This window comes from Miscanthus floridulus, chromosome 18 (genome assembly GCF_019320115.1).
Source record: "Miscanthus floridulus cultivar M001 chromosome 18, ASM1932011v1, whole genome shotgun sequence".
NCBI lineage: Eukaryota > Viridiplantae > Streptophyta > Magnoliopsida > Poales > Poaceae > Miscanthus > Miscanthus floridulus.
The window spans coordinates 120636415-120660233 of NC_089597.1; the positions used below are offsets into that span (position 1 = coordinate 120636415).

General features: G+C 48.9%; 1 protein-coding gene across 1 annotated transcript; it reads left to right on the forward strand.

The window, feature by feature from the left end:
• Window positions 1–23: 23 nt before the first annotated feature.
• Window positions 24–6939, forward strand: LOC136524495 (uncharacterized). The gene is made up of 2 exons (XM_066517846.1): window positions 24–554; window positions 6799–6939. Exons 1-2 carry the CDS (start codon window positions 24–26, stop codon window positions 6937–6939), a joined length of 672 nt encoding a protein of 223 aa, XP_066373943.1.
• The last annotated feature ends 16880 nt before the right edge of the window (window positions 6940–23819 follow it).

Here is a 23819-nt window from a genome sequence, read left to right on the forward strand (position 1 = left end):
CAAAGCACCTCACCAAAGTTCTGATGGATGGAGGCAGCGGCCTCAACATCATGTATGCAAAGACGCTCAACGTAATGGGCATCGACCGAACACACCTCCGCCCAATCCGAGCACCTTTCCATGGTGTCGTCCCCGGGAAGCAGGCCATGCCACTCGGACAGATTGATCTGCCCATTACCTTTGGGGATCAGTTCAATTATAGGACTAAGACCCTCACCTTCAAGGTAGTAGGGTTCCTCGGAACCTTCCACGCCATCCTGGGACATCCATGCTATGCGAAGTTCATGGCCATCCCCAACTACACGTACCTCAAGCTGAAGATGCTAGGCCCCTACAGGATCAACACCGTCGGCACCTCCTTCCAGCGTGCCTACGAGTGCGAGGTTGAGTTCTATGGCCATGCCACAACGATCATCGCCTCTGAGGAGCTCGCCACCCTCAGGGAGGAGGTCGCCGAAGGAGCGCCCAACGCAAAGAGGTCGACCGGGTCGTTCGAATCTACCGAGGGCTCCAAGGAGGTCCTCATAGATCCCAGCAACTCTAAGGGTAAAACGGTACGCATTGGTACCACGCTCTCCTCCAAATAGGAAAGCGCACTCATCAATTTCCTCCGCGACAACAAAGACATCTTTGCATGGAAACCCTCGGATATGCTAGGCATTCCGAGGGAGGTCGCCGAGCATACCCTAAAAATCCATCCCGGCTCCAAACCGGTGAGGCAACGCCTGCGCCGCTTCGACAAGGAAAAGGGCAGGGCCATCGGTGAGGAGATAGCAAAGTTGTTGGCCGTTGGGTTCATCAGGGAAGTACACCACCTAGAGTGGTTAGCCAATCCCGTCCTTGTATGAAAGAAGAACGGGAAATGGAGGATGTGTGTTGACTATATGGGCCTCAACAAGGCATGCCCAAAGGACCCATTTCCTTTGCCATGCATAGACCAAATAGTCGACTCTACCTTAGGGTGCAAAACCCTCTACTTCCTTGATACGTACTTTGGCTACCACCAAATCATGATGAGAGAGTCTGACCAGCTCGCGATGTCTTTTATCACCCCCTTCGGATTGTTCTACTACATCTTAATGTCGTTTGGTCTAAAAACGCTAGGGCCACTTACCAGCGCTGTATGCTCAACTACTTCGGAGACCTTATCGGGTGGACCATTGAGGCCTACGTCGACGACATCGTAGTTAAGTCCAAATGGGCTGACCACCTTGTCGCCGATCTTGAGCAAACCTTTGCGAAACTCTGGGAAAATTGCATCAAACTCAATCTCGAGAAATGTGTTTTTGGGGTCTTGAGGGGCATGTTGCTCGGCTTCATTGTCTCCGAGTGTGGCATCGAAGCCAACCTAGAGAAAATCTCAGCCATCACAAGGATGGGCTCGATCCAGAACATAAAGGGGGTTCAACGGGTTGCAGGGTGCCTTGCTGCCCTCAGCCGATTCATCTCATGCCTTGGCAAATGAGGACTCCCCTTTATCGACTCTTGAAGAAAGTCGACCGCTTCGAGTGGATAGCCGAGGCCTAGGAGGCACTTGACATGGTCAAACTACTTCTGACAAAACCCTCGATCCTAGTTCCTCCAAGTGATGGAGAATCCCTCCTGCTATACATAGCGGCCACCACACAAGTGGTCAGCGCTGCCCTAGTAGTAGAGCGGGAAGAAGAGGGGCACACCCTCAAGGTACAGTGCCCTGTGTACTTCATTAGCGAGGTACTGTCTAACTCCAAAACCCGCTACTCCCAAATCCAGAAGCTCCTATACGTCGTCCTCATCACCAAAAGGAAGCTACGCCATTACATCGAGTCACATCCTATGATAGTAGTGACGTCGTTCCCCCTCGGTGAGGTCGTCCATAGCTAGGACGCCATAGGAAGAACTGTAAAGTGGGCGCTCAAGCTGATGGATCAAGGCATCACGTACGCTCCCCGAATGGTGATCAAGTCCTAGGTATTGGCTGACTTCATCGCGGAGTGGACCAAGGTCCCGACACCATCGGCGGTCATCGATCTAGAGTACTGGATGATGTAGTTCAACGGATCGCTGATGAAGAAGGGTGCCGGCGCGGGGCTGGTCTTCGTATCACCCCTTGGGGTCCGCATGAGGTACATGGTTCGGCTCCATTTCCCCACATCAAATAATGTGGCCGAATACAAAGCACTCATCAATGGTCTACGCATCACCATCAAGTTGGGCATACGACGCCTCGATATTTGGGGCGACTCTCAGCGGTCGTTAACCAAGTGATGAAGGAGTCAAGCTGCCACGACACCAAGATGGCTACATACTACCAAGAAGTCTGATGGCTAGAGGACAAGTTCGACGACCTCGAACTCAATCACATCCTGAGGCGGCCAACGCACTCGCAAAGGCGGCATCCGGTCGAGAGCCGGTGCTAACGGGCATCTTCACCAACGACCAGCATAAACCCTTGGTACGCTATGAGGGGTAAGAATGGACCGACGATGGCCCATCTGATCTAGCCCCGAGGGCTGACCAACCGACCGCTCTGCCCGGCCTCAGTGTCATGGAGCTCGAAGAGGATCCAGCGACAGAGCCTGACCCTCTGGATGACTGGAGAATGCTCTACCTCGACTACCTCCTCCATGACACGCTACCGACAGACAAGACGGAGGCTCGACGGCTCATACGTCGCGCCAAATCCTTCGTTCTTGTAGAGGGAGAACTCTACAAACGGAGCCACACCGGGATCCTACAGCTCTGTATCCCCATCGAACATGGAAAACTTCTGCTAAGCGACATCCACGGTGGGGTCTGCGGTCACCATGCCATGCCTAGAACCTTAGTTGGAAACGCATTCTAACTAGGCTTCTACTGTCCCACTACGGTAGCTAACGCCGAGCAAATCATGCGCACCTATGAAGGGTGCCAGTACTACGCTCGTCAAACTCACCTCCTGGCTCAAGCACTCTAGATGATCCCCATCACGTGGCCCTTCACGATCTGGGGGCTTGATCTGGTTGGGCCTCTCAAAAAGGCGCCCGGGGGCTACACCCACTTGCTTGTCACTATAGACAAGTTCACGAAATGGATCGAAGCTCGGCCCATCTCCATGATCAAGTCTGAGCAAGCGGTGCTATTCTTCCTTGACATCATCCATCACTTCGAAGTACCGAACTCCATCATCACAGATAACAGCACATAGTTCACTAGAAAGAAATTCATTCGATTCTATATCGAACAACACATCCAAGTCAATTGGGCTACCGTCGCGCACCCCCAAATGAACGGGCAGGTCGAGCGCGCAAACGACATGCTCTTATAGGGTCTCAAGCCTAGGATCTTCAACCAGTTGAACAAGTTTGGCGCATGCTGGGTCTCTGAGCTCCCTGTGGTACTCTGGAGCCTGAGGACAACTCCCAGCCAGGCCACCGGCTACACACCTTTATCATGGTGTACGGGTCCGAGGCTGTCCTCTCGACGAACCTCAACTCTGGAGCATCAAGGATCAGAGCATATGACAAGTAGGGAGCCGAGGCATCCCACAAAGAAGCCATGGACCAACTAGACGAAGCTCGTGACATCGCCCTTCTCCATTTAGCCAAGTACCAACAGGCGTTGCGATGGTACCACGGTCGACGGGTGCAGAACCGAGCCTTCAATGTTGGGGAACTCATCCTCCGCCTTGTACAGAACAACAAAGATCACCACAAGCTCTCCCCACCCTAGGAGGGGCCGTATATTGTCGCGGAAGAACTCCGGCCAGGCACCTACAAGTTGAAAACCATCGATGGCAAGGTCTTCACCAATGCCTAGAACATTGAACACTATGGTCACCGCACCATGCTCCCCAGCAGCGACGCCCTACCGTTCCATGGGATCCTCGAAGGCACCGGCCTCTACAAATGCCAAACACCACATCGGCGACTGTGGTGCCTTTTGCCGGGGCACCTAGGGACTATGCCATCGTCATCAGCCGTGACCTTGACAACGGCACCTCCACCGGGGCACCTAGGGACTATGCCATCATCATCAGCTGCGACCCTAACAACGGTGCCCCCACTAGGGCGTCCAGGGACTACGCCATCATCATCAGCCACAACCCTAACAATGGTGTCTAGGCGGGGGGTGTCTCCCACCAAGGAAAGGCCGCAATGGACGATGGCAAGGCCAACGATGCTTGGTACCCTCCAGTGCTCTCCCTCCTTCGGCAATAGTGGCCCCTTCTCGGCAAAGGTGGCCTGCACCATCTCATTTACGTTGGATGACCCCTAGCTCGACATCACGCTCTGGATTCACTAGCGGATCTGTGAGCTTTTCTCTCCCTGGCATTACCCTCTCTCACTTAGGACCCACCGCGATGCATAAACTCATTTGGTGGAAAGGAAGGAGAAGAGATAGCGGTTCTGAAGCAGGCAAAGGAGTGGGGTGAGAACTCCCCTCCCCCTCCCTATTTAAGGGAGAGGCATAGCAATTGAGGAAAGGCGAAAGGTTAGGATGAAAAACTCTCTGTCTTCCCCTATTCATTACTGGTGGGAGATCAATGCTGATGGAAATCCGAGGGGACACGCCTGGACCAATGGGACGCACTCTAATCGACAAGACGTTGCCTGGGAGTGGCCTGCCGCTAATGCACGCCGGGCGCGGGAACCAGGGGATACCCGCATGCAGACGACTCTTCGCTTCCCTAGGTAGGACCATGGAATGACCCGACGGGGGAGGTCCTGTCGGGCCTCCTGGGTCAATCAAATGGCCTAGGCAAAACGATGAACGAACAGCCGCAGAAAGATAAGAACCTATGTTTCCTTGCTTTGCACATTAGTTTCATTACCGAGTTTCTGACCCTAGCAATGGCAGGGGCACAGACATCGTTCGGGGGCTACCGAGAGTGTCTACTTATTCAGACATCCTACTCGCCTGCCCCCCCCCCTTTACGTTTAAAACCAGAAGCACGATGTGTGGGTATAAAACTTTGAATACAACTGGACGGACTATCAGACCCTACGCTCCGATGGCTACGGTGTTTTTGTTCACCAGCATAATCAAATTCACAGTTCCCCACACCACAAGCTTTGGCTCCCGACTTCCCGAGAGGGGTTTAGGGGACCCCTCCTGTAGAATCTCCTTCAAGGAGAAACTGTTAGGTCACCTAAAATCAATCGAACGACTCAGATCGCCACTGAGAAATAGAAATGAAAAATGGCAGTGTTTATACAGGTTACACCGACCTCATCGCAGACGTCGGACCCAAACCCCGCACGGACAAAATTGGTCAAAACTTCCCGTCGCTCACACCACCAGGGTAACGTTATCGACCCCCCACTTTTGTTTCAATTAAATTATACGCTAAATCCATATATCCAAACATTGCATATGCAAATCCCTACATCCCAACGCTTAAGCGGCAGCCGCCTCATTCAATATGAGCAGCGACCGACCGAGGTTCAAAGGCTGGCCCGCGAAGGGCTTGAGGCCGCCTCGCGTCAAACAGAGCCAGGGGAGAAAAAACAGAAATGAGCCCCAGTGGCCTTGCCCAACCCCGCTTAGAAGCAGACAAAGACATTTCAACCTTTCTCGTTCGATTCTAACCCCGAGCCAAACCCACAGAATCTCCATTGATGAGAGGCCAATGGGCCACCTGAGCCTATCAAACGGCTCGGGCATCTGCCAGGAGGCGGGTTAAGAAGTAGTGAAATGCCACATGAGGGCTATACTGACCCCATCAGCGAATGATGGACCTAGACTTCACACAAACATACCCGTTAGCGAGCTCATTGAGCACGACACTCAAGTCATCGAGGCAAGTATTGTCAACTCAGCCCCTCCGGTTGCGGAAACCAAGGATGGGGTAACACGTGAAACATGGCTAGCCCCTATTAGACCCTAAGGGGCTCGGGGGCTCAAGCCGCTTGATCCAAGAGGGATACGCACGATCACACAGTGATCGCCAAAGTCCTAAGTAAAGGATACGCGCGAATACAAATGTAAGTTCGAGGTCCGGTCTCTAGTAACATCTGACCCCAGCGACCACAAGGGGTCAGATCTCACTCGGGGGCTGATAAAGGTACGAGTACCTCCTTTCTTTTTTTGAAACAAACTCATTTCATCAGACCTTTTCCTCGCATTAAGACTGGCGACAAGGTCCGGGGGAACAAATAGGTAAGACTGCAAAAAGCCCACGCCCAGATGAGTACGGTAATTTTGCTCGCCAGCACAATCAAAGTTTCCCCTAAACACCTTGGGTCCTACAATCTTAATAAATGAAGGGGTTGGATCGGGTAAATCTTTCCTCATTTGCAAAAAAGGAAGAAGGTAAGATCAAACAAACGAAACAAAATTGTGAAACAAAGTCACGAATCCATTTTCAGAAGTACCGACACTTGTTCACATATTACGAATAAATGTTTATCAAACTTATTCAACTAACTACTTCCGCAGAGGGAGAACCATTTCTTTCAGCCTGTTCGCTAGGTTCCGCGCAAGGGGAGTCACCACCCTCTCAATCTCGTCTAGCTCGGGGTCTTCATAGATAGACGCGAAGCCTTGGCTCAATACCTCCAAGTTGATCTCTCAATCATAATGAGAACGGGCAACAACGAAGGCTTGGGTGATCCCGGCATGGAAGGCGTCCTCCTCAAGCTGGCCCACCCGCATCGTGATACCGGCAGTACGAATTGGGAGGGAGTCGATCCCCTCTCCTTGCGCCACCTGTAGGTTGTCACAGACCACCACGATGGCAGCACAAAGAAGATCATGCTCATCACTTTCAGCCCGAAGGATCCCCCACACCTCGGCGAGTTTCATGGCTAGCTCGGTAGAAACTTCCTTGGCCTCCAGTCTTCAAACCACCATGTCTCCAAGATCCGCCCGGAGGGCCACGGCCTCCCGACGTGCCTCGCCACGCTCTCGGATGGCCCGGTCGTGCTCCTCGCGGGCCGTGCTGTGCTCCGAGCAAAGTCTTTCCTCAGTCCAGCGTAGCTCGTCCCGCTCCCCACACAGCTAGGAGATCACCTCGGCATCCTGGTTCGCCCTCTGCTGCAGGGCCACGGACCTTTCTTCGGCCTTCCGCCGGAGATCCCTCTCTGTCTCCAGCTCAGCCAGGACCTCCATGGTCCACTGACCGGCCTCAGCATCCTTCTAAAGCAACTCATCTCGCTCCTTTCGTATCCTAGCGGCTGTCTCCTTGTCCAACTTTACCCTCGCCGACAGGTCCTCAAACATCCCATGGATTTCCTCCACGTCCCGACGCGCCTCAGGCTCCCGCTGCTGGGCGGCAGCGAGCTACGCGCCCACATCTCCTCGCAGGTGGGCCTCCTCGGTAAGGTGATCCCTTTCCGCTTTTTGATCACGGAGGAACCAGGATTTGTTCCGGCTATGAGCAACGATACACTAAAAAGAGGACCGGTATCAAAAATACAAAAACACAAGAATACGTGAAGAAAAGAGAAAACGAGGGAGAAGATGCAGTGGATACCCGACTAGATGGAACAAGGATTTTGCGCAGGATGCCACTGGCCTAGCTCAAGGCGTCCATCATAGCCGAGAACCCGACATCAAGATTATCCCGTTCCATGCTCTCGGTAGCATCATCAAGCGAGAAATGAGCAGACGTTGGGTCCTCCGCAGCCATCCACTAGAGCGGTAGCTCCTCCCACATGAGGGAACGGCTCCCCCCAACAATAGGGCCAAAGGCAACCTCCTACTGATCCTATACACCACTGCCACGATGCCCTGAGGCCCTCTGGCCATGTCCTCCTCCATCTAGCCTGTCTCGGGCGCCGCAGCCTAGGCCGCAGGAGGTGTAGATTGCGCAGCCCCCTCGGATGCCACCATGGCAACATTCAGCCCCGCCGGGCTTGTCGTGGTCGCGGTCACCTCTGCCTAGGCCTCCAGCGGCATGGACTATGTCGCTCCCTCGGACACCACAGTGGCCGTGTCCGACTGCACCTAGCTCGTCAGGGTCAGGAGCGATCCGGTCGAATCCTCCTCCGTCCAGCCCATGTCGGGCACCGTCTCTTGGGCCTCCGGAGGCACAGATTGCGGTGCCCCTTCGAACACCACCGGGGCGGCGTCCAGCTGCTCTTGGCTTGGAGCGGTCACAGCCACCACCACTAGTGACGCCAGACCCTCAGCTGGCGGTGTCGCGCCCGCCATGGGGGACGCCGCTTGCTCAGCAACCACCAAGGGCGCGGACACCACCACGGGCGCCATCGAATCAGCCAACAAGGCCGTAGCATCAGCACTGCTCCTGCCTAAAACAGAGCCGATGTCGGGCAGTGCCGTCCGCCCTGCCTGAAGGGCAAGGCTCTTCTTAGGCGCCAGCCCTAGAGAGCGACCTCACCGCAAGAATCTACAAGAAGGAAAAAGGCATAAGGTCGAAAGAGGAGAATAAAAAGGGGGAAAATAAGGGAATCAGTGGCCTACTCTGACGCCTTGGGGCGGTGGGAACGTTTCGGGGATGAACCCCTAGACCCCTGCTCCGACTCGTCTGGGCGGGACCGCTTTGAGCCTGCTCCCTACTCCCGGGCAGGGGGGCTGGCCTCCCTTATCTCTGAGGGCGCGATGACAGAGCCGCCCCTCTCCGTCGATGCTTCAGGGGCGGCGGCCGATCCGCCTCCCATCCATCGATCCTCCGGTGGCACACCGGGTGGGGCGGCAGATTCTCCAGCTCCCATCGGCCTCACGGACGAGCCGATGGTTCGGCCCATCTCCACCGATCTCACAGACTCACTTCCCTCCGCATGGAACAGGAAGGGTCCCTGCATGGGTTGATGGGCGCCTGTCAGCATATCTTCGTCTGCCAAGACATCCCAATCAATGCCGACGGCTACCATGCTGTCGTCATCGTCGTCACTACCTGTCTCTTCTCCTCGATCACATGCTTACTGCTTCCATAATAGCTTCTTCTTCCTAAGCTCCCTCGACTTTTTGTCCCACTCAGCCACGATATGGTTCGCTTTCGCCAGTGTCTGATCCTTCTGCAATGAAGCCAGGCTATCCTTGAAGAAGAGACCCCCCCGCTGGTCCTGCCATCCCTAGGGTTAGCTTCAAGGGGTTGAAAATTCAAGCAAAAAAGGAGTATGGAAAAGGAAAACTTACGAAGTCAATAAACCACGGCTCCGGCCGCTTTGGGGGATGCCTCGGCACCGGGAAAATGAAATCAAGGATGACGCCAGTGGAGTCCTTCGAAGGCTCCATCGCCTCCTTGATGCGTTGCGCCACCTCGGACGGAGGGAGCGCCTCGTCGACAAGCACCATCCCTTCGGATGGTGCTCCGGGCACCATCTAGTGCAGGGGAAGCACGCGCGCCATCAGCGGCGCCACCCTCCTCGCATGGTAGGTGCCGATGATCCCTAAACCCTTCATGCCTCTATCCTTCAAAGTCTAGAGGGCAGCGAGAAGGTCGTTAATGTTCTCCTTCTCCTTGATTGGGACCCCCACCTCTATGATCCCGGGGCCTCCTTGATGACGCACCCGGAGAAGACTGGTAGGGGGTGGAGGCGTCATTCTTGACATAGAACCATTGCAAATGCCACCCCTTGTTAGAGGTGGACAGATGCATTAGTGGATACGCATCTGACCGGTTGCTACGGAGGTGAATGCCGGCGTATCCCACCAGCACGGGCAGCTCCTACTTCCCGACCCACCTCTTTAGAAGGTTGATGGCGAAGATATGCCGCCATAGGTTGAAATGGGGATCAATCCCTAAGAACCCCTCGCACAGGGCGACGAACGCCACGATGTGCTGGATCCCATTGGGGGTAAGGTGCTGCAACTTCACCAGGTAGTAATTCAACAACCCCGAAGGAATGGGTGAGCAGGTATGGCGAATCCCCGCTCATGGAAGTGGGCGAAAGATACGACATACCCTTCGGGTGGTGATGGTTCATCCTCATCACCAGGCAGCCGCCACTCCTCGGTGGCAGTCAGCGAGCGAAGGAGGCCACGGCGAATGAGGCCCTCCAGGCGCTGAGGGGTGATGCTGGATCTACCCTACGGCTCCATTAAAATGATTGGAAGGAGGGAGGACGCGAGCTCAACGGCGGCTGCGATGCGGGTGCGAGCTTGGCGGCGGCCGCGATACGAGTACGGGAGGCTCTAGCGATTAGCGGCGGAGGTGGATGATGCGAAGGCAAAATGGCGAAGTACGGAACCCTAGGAGCGAATCCCGTGGTTTTATAGGGGCGACGGACGCGAGAAGGGCAACCGTCCGTCTCGATCTCCGAGCCTGCCACGACACACCGCCGCGTCATGCTGTGGGATATGCGCCAGCAATCCCTATCCCTTCCCACCAAAATCACGCCAGGCGGTTCGTCTTCCTGAACGGATTGGACTCTTTTCCCACAGAGGGGACACGGGTTAGAAGATTTACCTTCTGGCCTATATAGGCCTAGACAACCCAAGGGTCGGCCCAACAATCTCAATAGCCATCCCTACGAGGGACAGGTACTGTGAGCGACTAAGATGCAGGTACGCGAACATCGGTAGGGCCTCGTTCCACAATCGAGCCCCAGCCAGGCAGACCCTGGACGAAATCCCCGCGAACGGGATACCAGGTTTCCCTTAAAACTTTCCAATTGACAAAAACTGAATCCCATGGCCTTACCCACGAAGGATCCGAAATTACCCCCCCGGGCGATTCAATTCGAATCACCCGGGGGGCTCGGGGCTACACCCGGCGGGTGCGCTCGCACGCACCCTCTAACAAATCGACATCCCTCCGGGCGACTCTATCCAAATCACCCGAGGGCTCAGGGGCTACTATCGAGGACCTAATACCAGGGTACCCAACGAGGTAGGACTAATAACCATCGAACATTGACGCTTCCAGCCAGACAAGGGCATTGCTATTCTTCTTGCCCGAGCGACAGAAGGTTGGCTCCGCCTCGCCCGACGTCCGAGGGAGGGCTCCGCCTCGCCCGACCCCCAAGGGCCGGCCTCTGCCTCGCCCGATGGCTAGGGGCTAGCCTCTGCCTCGCCCGAGGGCTAGGGGCTGGCTCCGTCTCGCCCGACGTCTGAGGGCGGGCTTCGCCGCGCCCGACCCCCGAGGGCTGGCTCCGCCTCGCCCGACATCCTAGGACGGGCACCGCCTCGCTCGACGGTCGCTCCCTGCTCCTTCCTAATAATAGGCATAGGGTATGACAGGACGTTCGAGTCAAACGCAGTACCGAAGACCATGCCCTGCACGCCCGCTGGAAAGTACCGTCAGTTTACGACGGGACGGGCGCTTTAGGCCCTTTTCGACGTAACAGTGCCTGAATAGTATTGTAGGCTCTAACTTTTGTCCCACAGTATAGTAGGCGCCGCCTTCGGTCCTCGGACGTGGATACTGACACAGGCATATGACAGCCACTACGGTCCAAGATAGAAATCACCTCATCTACAGTGACAGGCGTATTGTCACTTCTCCTGTTACTCCCCGAGGGGTCATAGCTCAGCTCTTCGGCACGCCGCATCGTCCGCCGGCACAGGATGGGACGCACCCACTTGCTAAAAAAGGTCAGGGTATGGCCTACGAAGATCAGCAAACACGCCATCTCTGACACGGTCTGCCGTGTTAAGCAGGGCAGGCACAGGGAAAAAGGAAGACCCGGCTCCCTCGAAGGATCTTCAATACCTTTGATATTTTTCTCTTTCTTCAATCTGTAACTCCTGCTCCCCCTTGGTCTATAAAAGAGAGGGCAGCCCCCCCCCCCCCCCAAAAGGACGAAGGGCGAACGAATAAGTTCAACACACACGACTGGGCAGCGACCAAGCCCTCGGCGACCTTTTCGATCACAATAAATCAGCACCGTTAGCAGCAGCAGCCGAAAATCAGCCAGCCAAATGCCGGCGGTCCAAATCTTATCTATAGTCAAAATAAGTTTTTTTTTTGGAACTATAAGTCAAAGTGAAAATATGACTGACGTTACACATTTGGAATTGGAGCAAAGGAACATGCACGTCGTCTTTCAATGAGCAAAGGGACACGCATGTCGTCTTGTCAATGAAGTCGGTGAAAGGAAATCTGATGGCTTCGTTGAGATTCGTCGCCAAGGAAACGGACCAAAACGGCAATTCACTACTGCCTCCGTCAAAAAGTGTTATTCGTGCAGGACAAAAATTTTTAGAAAAAAAATAACTAAATTTGTAAAACATATTAGCAACATTTATATCTCTAAATAAGTTTATTATAAAAATATTCAGCGATAATACTAATTATATACTATAAATATTATTATTATTTTCTTATATCTATTTGTTCAAAGTTAAAAATATTTGACTTCTCAAAAAGTGAGAAGGACGTTCTTGTAACATTGAGGGAGTGAGGAAGTTGTCTTTTGAACAAGAACAAGTCTTGTTTAGATCAGTGAAATCTATGCACGTGCGTTATTGTTCCATTCTTCTTTACCATAATTAGGTTTGCTAGCCAAGTTGTGAATTGCACTTCTCTGATGACTTTGCCATCCAGCAATCTTTGGATTTCGGCTTTTGCTGCCTAGATTCTGTCTTCCGATAGCTTTCTTAACTTTTGCTTCTTAGATCAAAGTTGTAAATAGTTGACTTCTCAGTAAGTGAGAATGTCACTCTTTGTGGGTCGGGCCAGAATCAATGGTAAATCTTTTAGACGAGCCTCTCATGCCCCCGGTGTTCTTGTAAAAAAACATGTACAAGCTAGCATGTTGTGCTCTGCCATCGCTGGAACACCTCCATTTATCTTCTAATTAGGTCAGTGTTAATCAACATCTAAGACCTACCTATGGAACATTTTAGCATGCTTATAGCACACAGCCTGTCAACGTGTGCAGTGTGTGTGAAACTGTGAGCCTTACATGCAAAAATAGCTTGCACTGACCGTCACAGGTGGCTCTTGCCTGTCAAACGAAGAGTGTGAATCAGCACGGAAACATCATAGTTTCAGGACTCTCCATCTAGGGATTTTGTTTTTTTATTTTTTGCATTTTCGTATGGAAGGGCACAAGGTGACAACTGACAAGAATGTACCATGTATTTCATTGCAGCTTTATAGTATTATATTATAGAATGTACGATGGTAGTACCAGTGAACAGCGTATCCTTGGTGAATGCATATGCTTGTGTATGGAGTAGGGGGTGTTTGGTTCCTTAGTCCAGATTTTAGTCCCTGTTCCATTGAATATTTGGATATATGCGTGGAGTATTAAATATAGATTAAAAAAATAACTAATTACACAGATTGCGACTAATTTGCGAGACGAATTTTTTAAGCCTATTTAGTCCATGATTTGATAATGTTGTGCTACAGTAAATATGTGCTAATGATGCCTTAATTATGCTTAAAAGATTTATCTCGTAAATTAGTCTACTCCTGTGTAATTAATTTTTTAATTAGCTCATAATTAATCCTCCTAATTAGTATCCGAACGTTCGACATGACACGGACTAAACTTTAGTCCCTGAAACCAAACACCCCCTACTTATTAAATTGTATGTACTACGTACTACTAGAGTTTCACACTAGTAGTACCAACCTCAAGAGGCTGCCACTTGCTCGTGTGATGAGCCACGGTTCACAGGATGCTACCGATGTTAGCGACACGCCGAGATTTTTCTTTAATATTTTTTTGTTTTTTTAACTAATACTTTTGATCGCGTCTATTCGCATGACGCAGTGAAATCACATTACCGCGTCATTCATGGGGCGCAGCAGGAGCGGCGACGTGGCAGCGACCAGGGCCGCTGAACGCTGACGTGACCAGGGCTGCCGCACCACGGATCTGGGCGCAGCACTGACGCGCCACGGCGCATGGCGCGGCAAGGCCCATCGCAGGCCCACAGCAAGGCCTCTCTTCTTCCCTTTCTCTCCTGTTTACACCGGAATTTGGTAGAAGGATCTCAGAAGCTCGGAAGCTCCCAGGATCACGATAGTAGGGGATCAGTTACGTGCAGATCGAAACCAGCTGATTCGGATGAAACGGTAGAATCAGCTTTATTCAGATAGCGCTAGCAGATAACGACGGAGGCTATGATCGGCGCTGAGACGAGACATGCTGGACTCTACAAAAAGAAAAAGATTATATTCCAAATTATCTTAAATTAGGAATGTTTTCATTATGCCAAATATTGTATTAAGTCGTACTCGAGTAGGGTTCATTTTAGGCCCCGGGTATAAATACCAAACCCCGGCTATTGTAAAAAATCAACCAATCAATCAAATACAAGTCAATTACTTTTTTTTTTGCTCCGGCCACCCCTTAGGAGTAGGAGTAGAGTAGATCTCAGCGAGTTCTTCGGCAAGTATGGCTGCATCGATCCGATCGACCTCCACTGCTTCTAAGTACCGTCATGGTTTATACCTCTGTTCGTATGGCTGCATCGATCCGGTCGACCCCCACTGTGGCTCTGATATAAGCTAGTTATCGACTCTTGCCTAATTCAAGTACGGCCTGTGTGATTCTGCCTCTCACCCCACTGCTTGAATTGGATCAAGGTCAAGTTATCGGCTCTATCTTAGAGTGGCAGTCTTTGGTAGATTCATTAAGTTACTGATATTGCTTATTGCTTTCATTGTTTATTTAATTATAGCAATATCACTCTGTCCGATTGAGATTGATCTGGATCAGCCTTATATCTTATTTAACTCATCGTTTGCTAATCTGAAACTGATCTCATCTATATCTTAAGCGATGAGTTATGTTTTTATCGGATGTTTTTGCGTAAATCTTAAACGTTGCATAGCGTGTGGTTAAGACATGTTTGATCTTGAGTAGATCTATCGGTTAGCAAGAACCATTTCATGGCCCGTCATCACAGCATGTGGGATTCTGTCTCTCACCCTGCTGTTGGCACCGTGGAGTGGGGATCATTGGTTGATAGACTCGATCCTGAGAAGACATGACATTAACTGTGTGCTATGCCTAAATCGGCTGTTTAGCCGATATCGAATGCTTTCACGAACAGTTCACATCATGAGATCGTTGAAGTAGAGATAAGTTGAAAGATGTGTTAGCCCCATGATCTTGTTATTGTATTACGGCCTGCATGATTCTGCCTCATGCCCCACTGATATTAGTAATGAGTTAGGGTCGTCGAGTCTGTTGTTGTTTCTACGGCCTGCATGATTCTGCCTCGTGCCCCACTGGTCACGGCGATAGATGAGATCTAACATATTCATTAGATCTATCTTTATTAAATGATTAAGTGATGTTGAATTGTTTCTTTATATAAAAAGGAGTTCGGTTACTCGTAATCATTGGCTCAGCATGGACCGATCATCATTGATATCTTATTGCCATTGATTAATATTCGTTTAAATGATGTTTATCCTGAATGATAACCGATTCTCTTCATGCGACCCCATGAGCTCTAACTGACTTATTCTCATGAATATATTAGAATCGGCTATTTAGCTGATTTTCTTTCATATCGGCTCTCACAGCCGTACATTCGGGACTGTCTGGTAACACCGGCAAGTTTCGCCCTTAATTACTGGGATTTACTGATGAACTTTCTCTCCCCTGCGCTGAAGCTAGGCACACCTCGGGAGGATTGCGCTGAAGCTAGGCGAATCTGCTCTAACTGATGAACTTTCCTTATCGATTGCAGGGTCAAATTGACTGGCATGCCTCAGAGGATTGCGTAGGATCAACCACCCCTGCGCTGAAGCTAGGTTGATCTACTCCATCGAGCGGACCATTCTAGCTTGCTGCGTGTGTCCTCGGCATGGGATGAAATTCTGTGCCAACACACGTTTCTAGCATGCCCGGTGGGACCCCACAGTCGTCATGGCGGTTCACAACAACGATAGCATCCTTATAGTACATTATGAAGACCTACCTGATGAAGATAATGATACCATCAACAAAGCTACGGAAGAATTTCAGAAGAAGTGTTTGTCATCCTACACCAAAACACGTGACAGCACAATTATTCAGAAATTTCCACTACCAAGAGTTCTACTACATGGGCAGACAGATACGGTCGAAGCTGAAGACAGGCGTTTCTTTACGAAAGCCATAGACAAGTCTATTCGTGATGCCATATCAAGCCACAATGAAGCTTTTGTTGACGCATTTCACAACGCCATGAAAGAGAGGATTCATGGAATTCCAGTTGGTCAGGTTGGATCGACTTGTTATAATATTTCAGATCCGTTGACCCAAGGGACTAATCAAGTCAGTACCAGTCATTAAGAAGCAGCACCAACTGGTAATGGTAGCGTCCAGACACTTCAAGGTTCATCTGAACAAACTGCGGGTACTGCTACAAGTCAGATACAGTACAATCCAGGACCGTCAGTACAGCATGTGCAGCAGCCGGCGGGGCAAAGTCAAAACCAGATGATTAATTTTGGCACATCAGGCCACATACCATCGTCGGCTCAGAAGATAGCACCATCAATTCAAAGGATCCGTAGAGATATAGATCCTTATGTCTATAATCAGATACTTTAAGCAGCAAGCCAGCAAAGGACCCAACAGATTAAGATTCCATAAGGCTATCACTATGGCATGGATTATAACACCCTCCACATGATACCAAATCTAGGATATCAAGGCACGCGGGATTTCAATCCATAGATGGGTCAGCAAACACCGAGAAATCCAAATCCGTAGGCTGACGAGTTGCTACTCAAGGTGACCGAGATGATAAAGAATCAGTTCAGTCTGAAGCCAAAAGAAATGACTTTTTTGTACAAATGCCCATATCCATAATGGTATGATTTGGTCGCTCTTCCTGCAAATTACAGGTTCCTAGAGTTCACCAAGTTCACTAGTCAAGATGGTATAAGCACAATAGAACATGTCAGTCGGTATCTTACACAATTGGGCGAAGCATCAGTTGAGGATGCCCATCAAGTTCTTTTCTTCTCCTTATCCCTGTCAGGGTAGGCCTTCACTTGGTTCTCGTCATTACCAATCAACTCCATTGCCAATTGGGCCAACCTGGAGAAGAAGTTTCATATATATTTTTACACTAGGACTGGAGGGAAGAAAATAACCGATTTGACAACCATAAGACAGAGGACTAATGAATCAGGCACTAAGTTTCTTCAGAGATTCCGAGAGACTAAGAATCTGTGTTTCTCATTGAGCTTGGCCGATGATCAACTAGCTACTTTAGCCGTTCAAGGAATGCTGCCGATGTGGAAAGAGAAACTGCTGGGACAGGAATTTGACAACTTGGGTTAATTGGCTCAACGAGTGGCAGCACTTAATAGCTAATTCTAGAGCATACGCAGAGATACCTGATTCTAGAAGAGTACCTCAGTGGCCGAAGCTTACGATCCATATTCAGTCGATGACGGCTATGAAGATGAAGAAGAAGAGGTTGCTGCAGCTGAATGGAATTGGGGCAAGAAGACAGTGATGGTGCCAAATTCTTGGGGAAGAGAATTTGAGGAGAGTTATGACTTTGATGTTACCAAATCGGATAAGCTCTTTGATTTCTTGCTTGAGAAGGAGCAGATCAAGTTGCCCGATGGTCATGTCATGTTGCCCCCTGATCAGTTGAAGAACAAGAAGTTCTACAAATTCCATAACGCTACTTCTCATTCCACTAATGAATGCAGAATCTTCAGGCAGCATATACAGAGAGATATTCAGCAAGGGAGGCTCAAATTCGATACACCTCGAAAGATGAAAGTCAATGATAATCCTTTCCTAGGAGATCAGAACATGGTTGATGCTGGGTTGTTCAAAGGAAAAACTAAGGTCCTAACATCGACCAAATCGAGAGAAGCTAGGACAGTCGATTCCGAAATGCAAATATCGGCTGATGAGTACAGAGAGATTAGAAGATGTCGTGCCGAACAAAAGAGCCGATATGAGCAGAGGAAGACGTCAAAAATAGAGACATCAAAGCCATGGGTCACATCTCGGATTCTGTTGAATAAATGGCAGCGATAGAAGGAAAAGGATTATCAACGTTGGTTAAAAGATCAAGCATACCAGCATCAATTAGAAGAAGAGAGGTATGAAGGGAACAAGCTGAATTACATTGGAATTGTCCCTTCTTTAGGCATTGCTGGAATGAAGGTTTGAAGTTGCCTACCAGACACGACTGTCCAGAATATAGCAATCAATATCGGGAGTATAGGCAATCTTGAACCAACCGCCGGTCTATCCATGCTCAAGATGTATATCATCATAACAACATGGATCGGCGCTTAAAAAATGAAAGTGTTCATGATCGGTTGGGAAAAAGAGTCATTGGACAGGACTGGGCTGATCATGAAGAGGAAGACACTGAAAGAAGATACACGTGGCAGGAAGGCCAGTGGTGCCTAGGAGATTTGACGAGAAGCCAAAAGAGGAGGGTGCAGCATCTAAGGAACAGAGAGATGGAACTGGCTCAGGCACCCAGTAAAACTCAAGTGTGGCAAATAGCCGATAGAAAGCAACCATCGGCTAATATCCAAATGGTTTTTCTGTTGCCATCAGAATTCAGAGTCAGTGGCGAAAGCCAACAGCCGATCCAAGCAGTTGGCTTTGAGAATTTGGATAATCCAATAGATGGCACAAATGGTAAACTAGGACAGGGCTTCACGTTGGCCGATGAATTAGAAGAGATAGATATTGGTCCTAGAGATAGACCTAGGCCGACGTACGTAAGTGCTAAGTTGGGTCCCGAGTATAAACAAGAATTGATTGATTTATTAAAGGAATTCAAGGATTGCTTTGCTTGCGAATACTATGAGATGCCTGGTTTGGACCGATCGATTGTCGAACATCGGTTGCCAATCAAACTTAGACATCGGTCGTTTAAGCAAGCTCCAAGGAGATTCAACCCGAACGTGCTTGATGATATCAAAAAGGAGACTGAGAGGTTGCTGGAAGCAAAATTTATCTGACCATGTCGATATGCGGAGTGGATATCGAATGTTGCCCCTGTATATAAGAAGAATGGGAAATTGAGGGTATGCATTGATTTCTGGGATCTGAATAGAGCCACACCTATAGACGGTTATCCAATACCGATAGCTGATATGTTAGTGGATGCAGCAGCTGGACACAAGGTTATTAGCTTCATGGACGGTAATGCAGGATATAACCAAATTTTCATGGCTGAGAAAGACATAGCAAAGACCGCTTTCAGGTGCCCTGGCGCAATTAGTCTATTTGAATGGGTCGTAATGACCTTTGGTTTGAAGAATGCTGGTGCAACTTATCAAAGGGCAATGAATTACATTTTCTATAAGTTGATCGGCAGGATTGTTGAGATTGACATCGATGATGTGATGGTAAAATCCAAGGGATACAAAGAACACCTAGCTAACTTGCGAGAAACCTTGGAATACATGAGGAAGCATGGTTTAAAGATGAATCCTAACAAGTGTGCTTTTGGAGTATCAGCCGGATAATTTTTTGAATTCATGGTTCATGAAAGAGGAATCGAAGTTGGTCAGAAAAGTGTAAAGGCAATTGACGAAGCGGTTCCCCCAACCACCAAAACAGAGTTACAGTCTCTGCTGGGAAAGATTAATTTCATCAAAAGATTCATTTCAAATTTGTTGGGAAGGATCCTGCCGTTTTCTCCCTTGCTGAGATTGAAAAGTAATCAAAAATTCATGTGGGGTGACATACAATAGAAGGCGTTTGAAGAAATAAAAGAATATATGAAGTGTCCACCCGTACTGGTCCCTCCTCAGCAAGGTAAGCCATTTAAGTTGTACATATCGGCTGACGACAAGACAATTGGATCGACCCTGATGCAAGAATTTGAAGGAAAAGAGAGGGTTGTTTTCTATCTAAGTAGGAGGCTACTGGATCCAGAAACAAGATATTCTCCCACCAAAAGGTTATGCTTATGTTTATATTTCTCTTGCACTAAATTACGACACTACTTATTATCGGCCGAGTGCACGGTTGTTTCCAAGGCTGATCTGGTTAAGCACATGTTATCAATGCCAATACTAAATGGAAGAATGGGAAAGTGGATTCTTGCGTTATCGGAATTCGACTTGAAGTACGAATCGGCTAAAGCAGTCAAAGGACAGGTAATGGCTGATTTTATCACTCGGCATCATAAGCCAAGCATTAGTTATGCAGAGCCAATGCCCTGGACACTGTTCTTTGATGGATCATCATGCAAGCAGGGTGGTGGCATTGGTATTGTTATCATTTCGCCTCGGGGGGCAAGCTTTGAGTTTGCTTTCCCAAATGAACCAATGGTTACTAACAATCAAGCAGAGTATGAGGCTATTCTCAAAGGACTTCAACTTCTCCATGAAGTAAAGGCCAAAGCAATTGAGGTATTTGGAGATTCACAGTTAATTATTAATCAGTTGATCAGTCTATATGAGTGCAAAGAAGAGACTTTGAAAGAATACTATGACGGCTACCAAAAGTTAATCAAGGAGTTTCTTCACGTCTCTTTCCAACATATCCCGAGAGCGCAAAACCAAGAAGCTAACCATCTGGCTCAAAGTGCATCAGGGTATCGAGTATTTCGGGAAATATTGAGTAGTGAAGCCTCAATTGATGATTGGAGAGTTGAAATAGCCAATTACCTTAGGGATCCATCTCAGAAAGTTTCTAGGAAGCAAAGGTATAAGTCGACTAAATATGTTTTGTTGGATGAGCAATTATATTATAAAACAGTCGACGGAGTGTTGCTCAAATGCTTAAACCAAGAAGAAGCTAAGGTATTGATGGGAGAAGTGCATGAAGGGATATGTGGAGCTCATCAATCGGCTTATAAGATGAAATAGATTATTCACAGAACTAGATATTTCTGGCCAACAATACTAGAAGACTATTTTGAATACTACAAAGGATGCCAAGACTATCAACGTTTTGGTAATATCTAGAAATCACCTACGTCGGCCATGAACCCAATAATCAAGCCATGGCCGTTTCGGGGCTAGGGAATTGATTTGATTGGCCAGATCTTTCCACCCTCAAGCAAGGGGCATAAGTTCATATTGGTGGCAATAGACTACTTCACCAAATGGGTTGAGGTAGTTCCCTTGAAAACGGTAACTTCAAAAAATATGGTTGATTTTGTCAAGGAGCATATCGTGTATCATTTTGGGATTCCTCAAACCATCACTACCGATCAAGGGACCATGTTCATATCAGAGGAATTCGAAGATTTTGCTACCAGTATGGGGATCAAGCTGCTAAATTCATCTCCTTACTGTGCTCAGGCTAATAGCTAGGCAGTGGCGTCCAATCAAATTATGATTAAGCTGATCAAGAAGAAAATTGAGGAACAACCAAGGAAGTGGCATTCGACGCTTAATGAGGCATTATGGGCATACAGGATGGCCTATCATGGATCAATTAAAACATCACCTTATGAACTTGTGTATGGCCATAACGCAGTTCTTCCTTGGGAAATTCAGACTGGATCGAGGCGTGTTATGTTACAGAACGATTTGATAGCCGAAGTCTACAAAAATCTTATGATGGATGGCTTAGAAGACTTAAGTTGCCTTCGGCTGTGCGCTCTCAAAAATATTGAAGCTAATAAACTGAGAGTCGCAAAATATTACAATAAAAAGGTCAAGAATAAGCAATTTTTTGAAGGAGATTTGGTCTGGAAAGTGAAATTGCTGATCGGGTCAAAGGACAGCAAGATCGGCAAATGGTCACCCAATTGGGAAGGGCCTTATCGGATCAAACGTTGTGCTCCTGGTAATGCGTATATTCTGGAGACACTAGGAGGAGAAGAAGAGTTCGGTCGAGCAATCAATGGGAAATATCTGAAGAAATATTATCCCAGCATTTGGATTAACAGTTAAAAAGCCAATTTGTTCGGTTGACAGCTCTAATAGCCGATGTCAGAAAGGCATCGCCTTTAGTGCAAAAATGAACCCAAAAGAACAAAAGCCGGTACAATGTGTATCGCTTATAGGGGGAAGCAAGCATGGATGAAGTAATATGCATAATACGAAGTACGAAAACAAAGGAAAATCATTCATGACAAGGGAATTGTTTGCTAAAAATCACTTATTACAAGCTACGGGTTGGAGAACAATTTGCTCACTACATCATCGGCCGAAGTATTGAAAGCTACAGAGTTGGCGGTGCTAGAGAATTCCTCAATCAAACACTCATGATGCCTCAGGGGCACTGCATCTAGGAAACCATGAGGAAGAAGCTGAAGATTGTGGCCAGAGCGGACTTGTGCAGTGGCCAACGCTGTGGCAGCACCATGGCGAACACCATGGAGAGCAACCTCCCTGACGTGGTTTGGAACATCATGCAAATGGATTGCCAGAACAGCGCCCCTAGCATTTACTAACCCCGCCGCATGATCTGTGGCTGATCAAAGGCTTTCCAACTGAGCAGTTAGATCTAAAAATTCAAAGAAAGGGATGATCAGAAAATCTCAAAAGCAAAAGTTAAGAAAAGCTAAGAAGATTGTGGTAGCCTTCTCACCTGTGATTCTGGCTTCAGCCTTGGCCAGCCGTTCCCTCAGGTCAGCCTCGAAAGACGATCGGATTTGAATCATGGCTAGAGCTGATTCCGCGAGGGAAAGGCAGTTGGATAGACTCTGATCAGTCTGATCGATGGAAGCGATTAGATCGACATTATCGATCTGCCTCCTCGGATAACTAGAGAGATGGCGATGAATCAGTGTTGAGGATGATCCCGACGACTGAGCCGGGTTGACCCTATGCTCCGGAACGAGGGGGACATCCCGAGTGGCACCTTCCCGGCGATGAAGGCGCTGGCATGATGATGCGGGCTCGTTAAGAGCCTCCTCAGCAGGTCTCTTGCGGTTCTCCATGATCTCAAACCTACAGAAGAGCAGGAACTGTACTAAGGACGCGGAAGGTTTGCGACGAGACAGGTAGCATTCGGAGCCCCAGCCGTGGTCCGTATATATAGCCCGGGGAGGCAAGGAGATGGATTTAGCCGAGGATGTGAAAACTGAAAACAGATACGAAAATGGATCGGCATTTCGAATTTCAGGGAATAGATAATGAAGAGATAACAGATTTTGGCTTATTGCTTCCCCAGATTATGAAATGTTGTGGGATGAGTACAAAGAATTTACATTGACCAGAAATTAACCCCCAAGACTTCTTTGGATTGAAGGGAGTCTGGGTCCCCACGAGGTCGAAGGTTATCAAGAATTAAGTCACATCGGCCAGTTAGCAAACTTATGTTAGGAGAAAGGGAAAGGCCACCCGCTTAACAGACGCCTAACTAGTCTCTCGGTGACTGGGAATTGCGGGAAAGAAGCTTGTGGCTCTCCTAGTGGGCGTTTGATGAAGCAAACAAGGGAAAAGTGCCCACACATTCTAGCCCTTGCAAACACTAGAACAGCTCTGCAAGCTTGGTGAGAAGATGCAGGCGACATCACAAGACTTCTTCTAGCCGCAGCAACTGATTCTCTTGCTCGACAAGGTGCTAGAATGAGCGACACAATCACCCTACGCACAAGAATTCTTCTAACCACTCAGGATCTTCATAGCAAAGAGATGAACCATGGCGGGTCCGGTGAAGTCAGAGCTCGAGAGGGCAGGAAGAAGAGAAACATAGCTGAATAGTTGAGTTGCTCTCACCGGGGTCGGATAGGCATTTTATAGCTAGCCCGGGAAAATGAATCCAAGTGCCCGTGAAACAGTGATGCTCTTGTAAAAAGTTTTGAGCCATGGGCTCATGAATGGATGCAAGCGGCGACAAACAGTGGGCCCCGAATCAAGGTTCTCTACCTGTGACTGTGGACCAATCAGGGATGTAGACATGACAATTTTGGAATAAAATTACTTTTATCCCAAAATTGGGGGGGCATGTGTTTACACCGGAATTTGGTAGAAGGATCTTAGAAGCTTGAGAGCTCCTAGGATCATGACAGTAGGGGATCAGTTGCGTGCAGATCGAAACTAGCTAATTCGAATGCAACGCTAGAATCGGCTTTCTTCAAATAGCGCCAGCAGATAA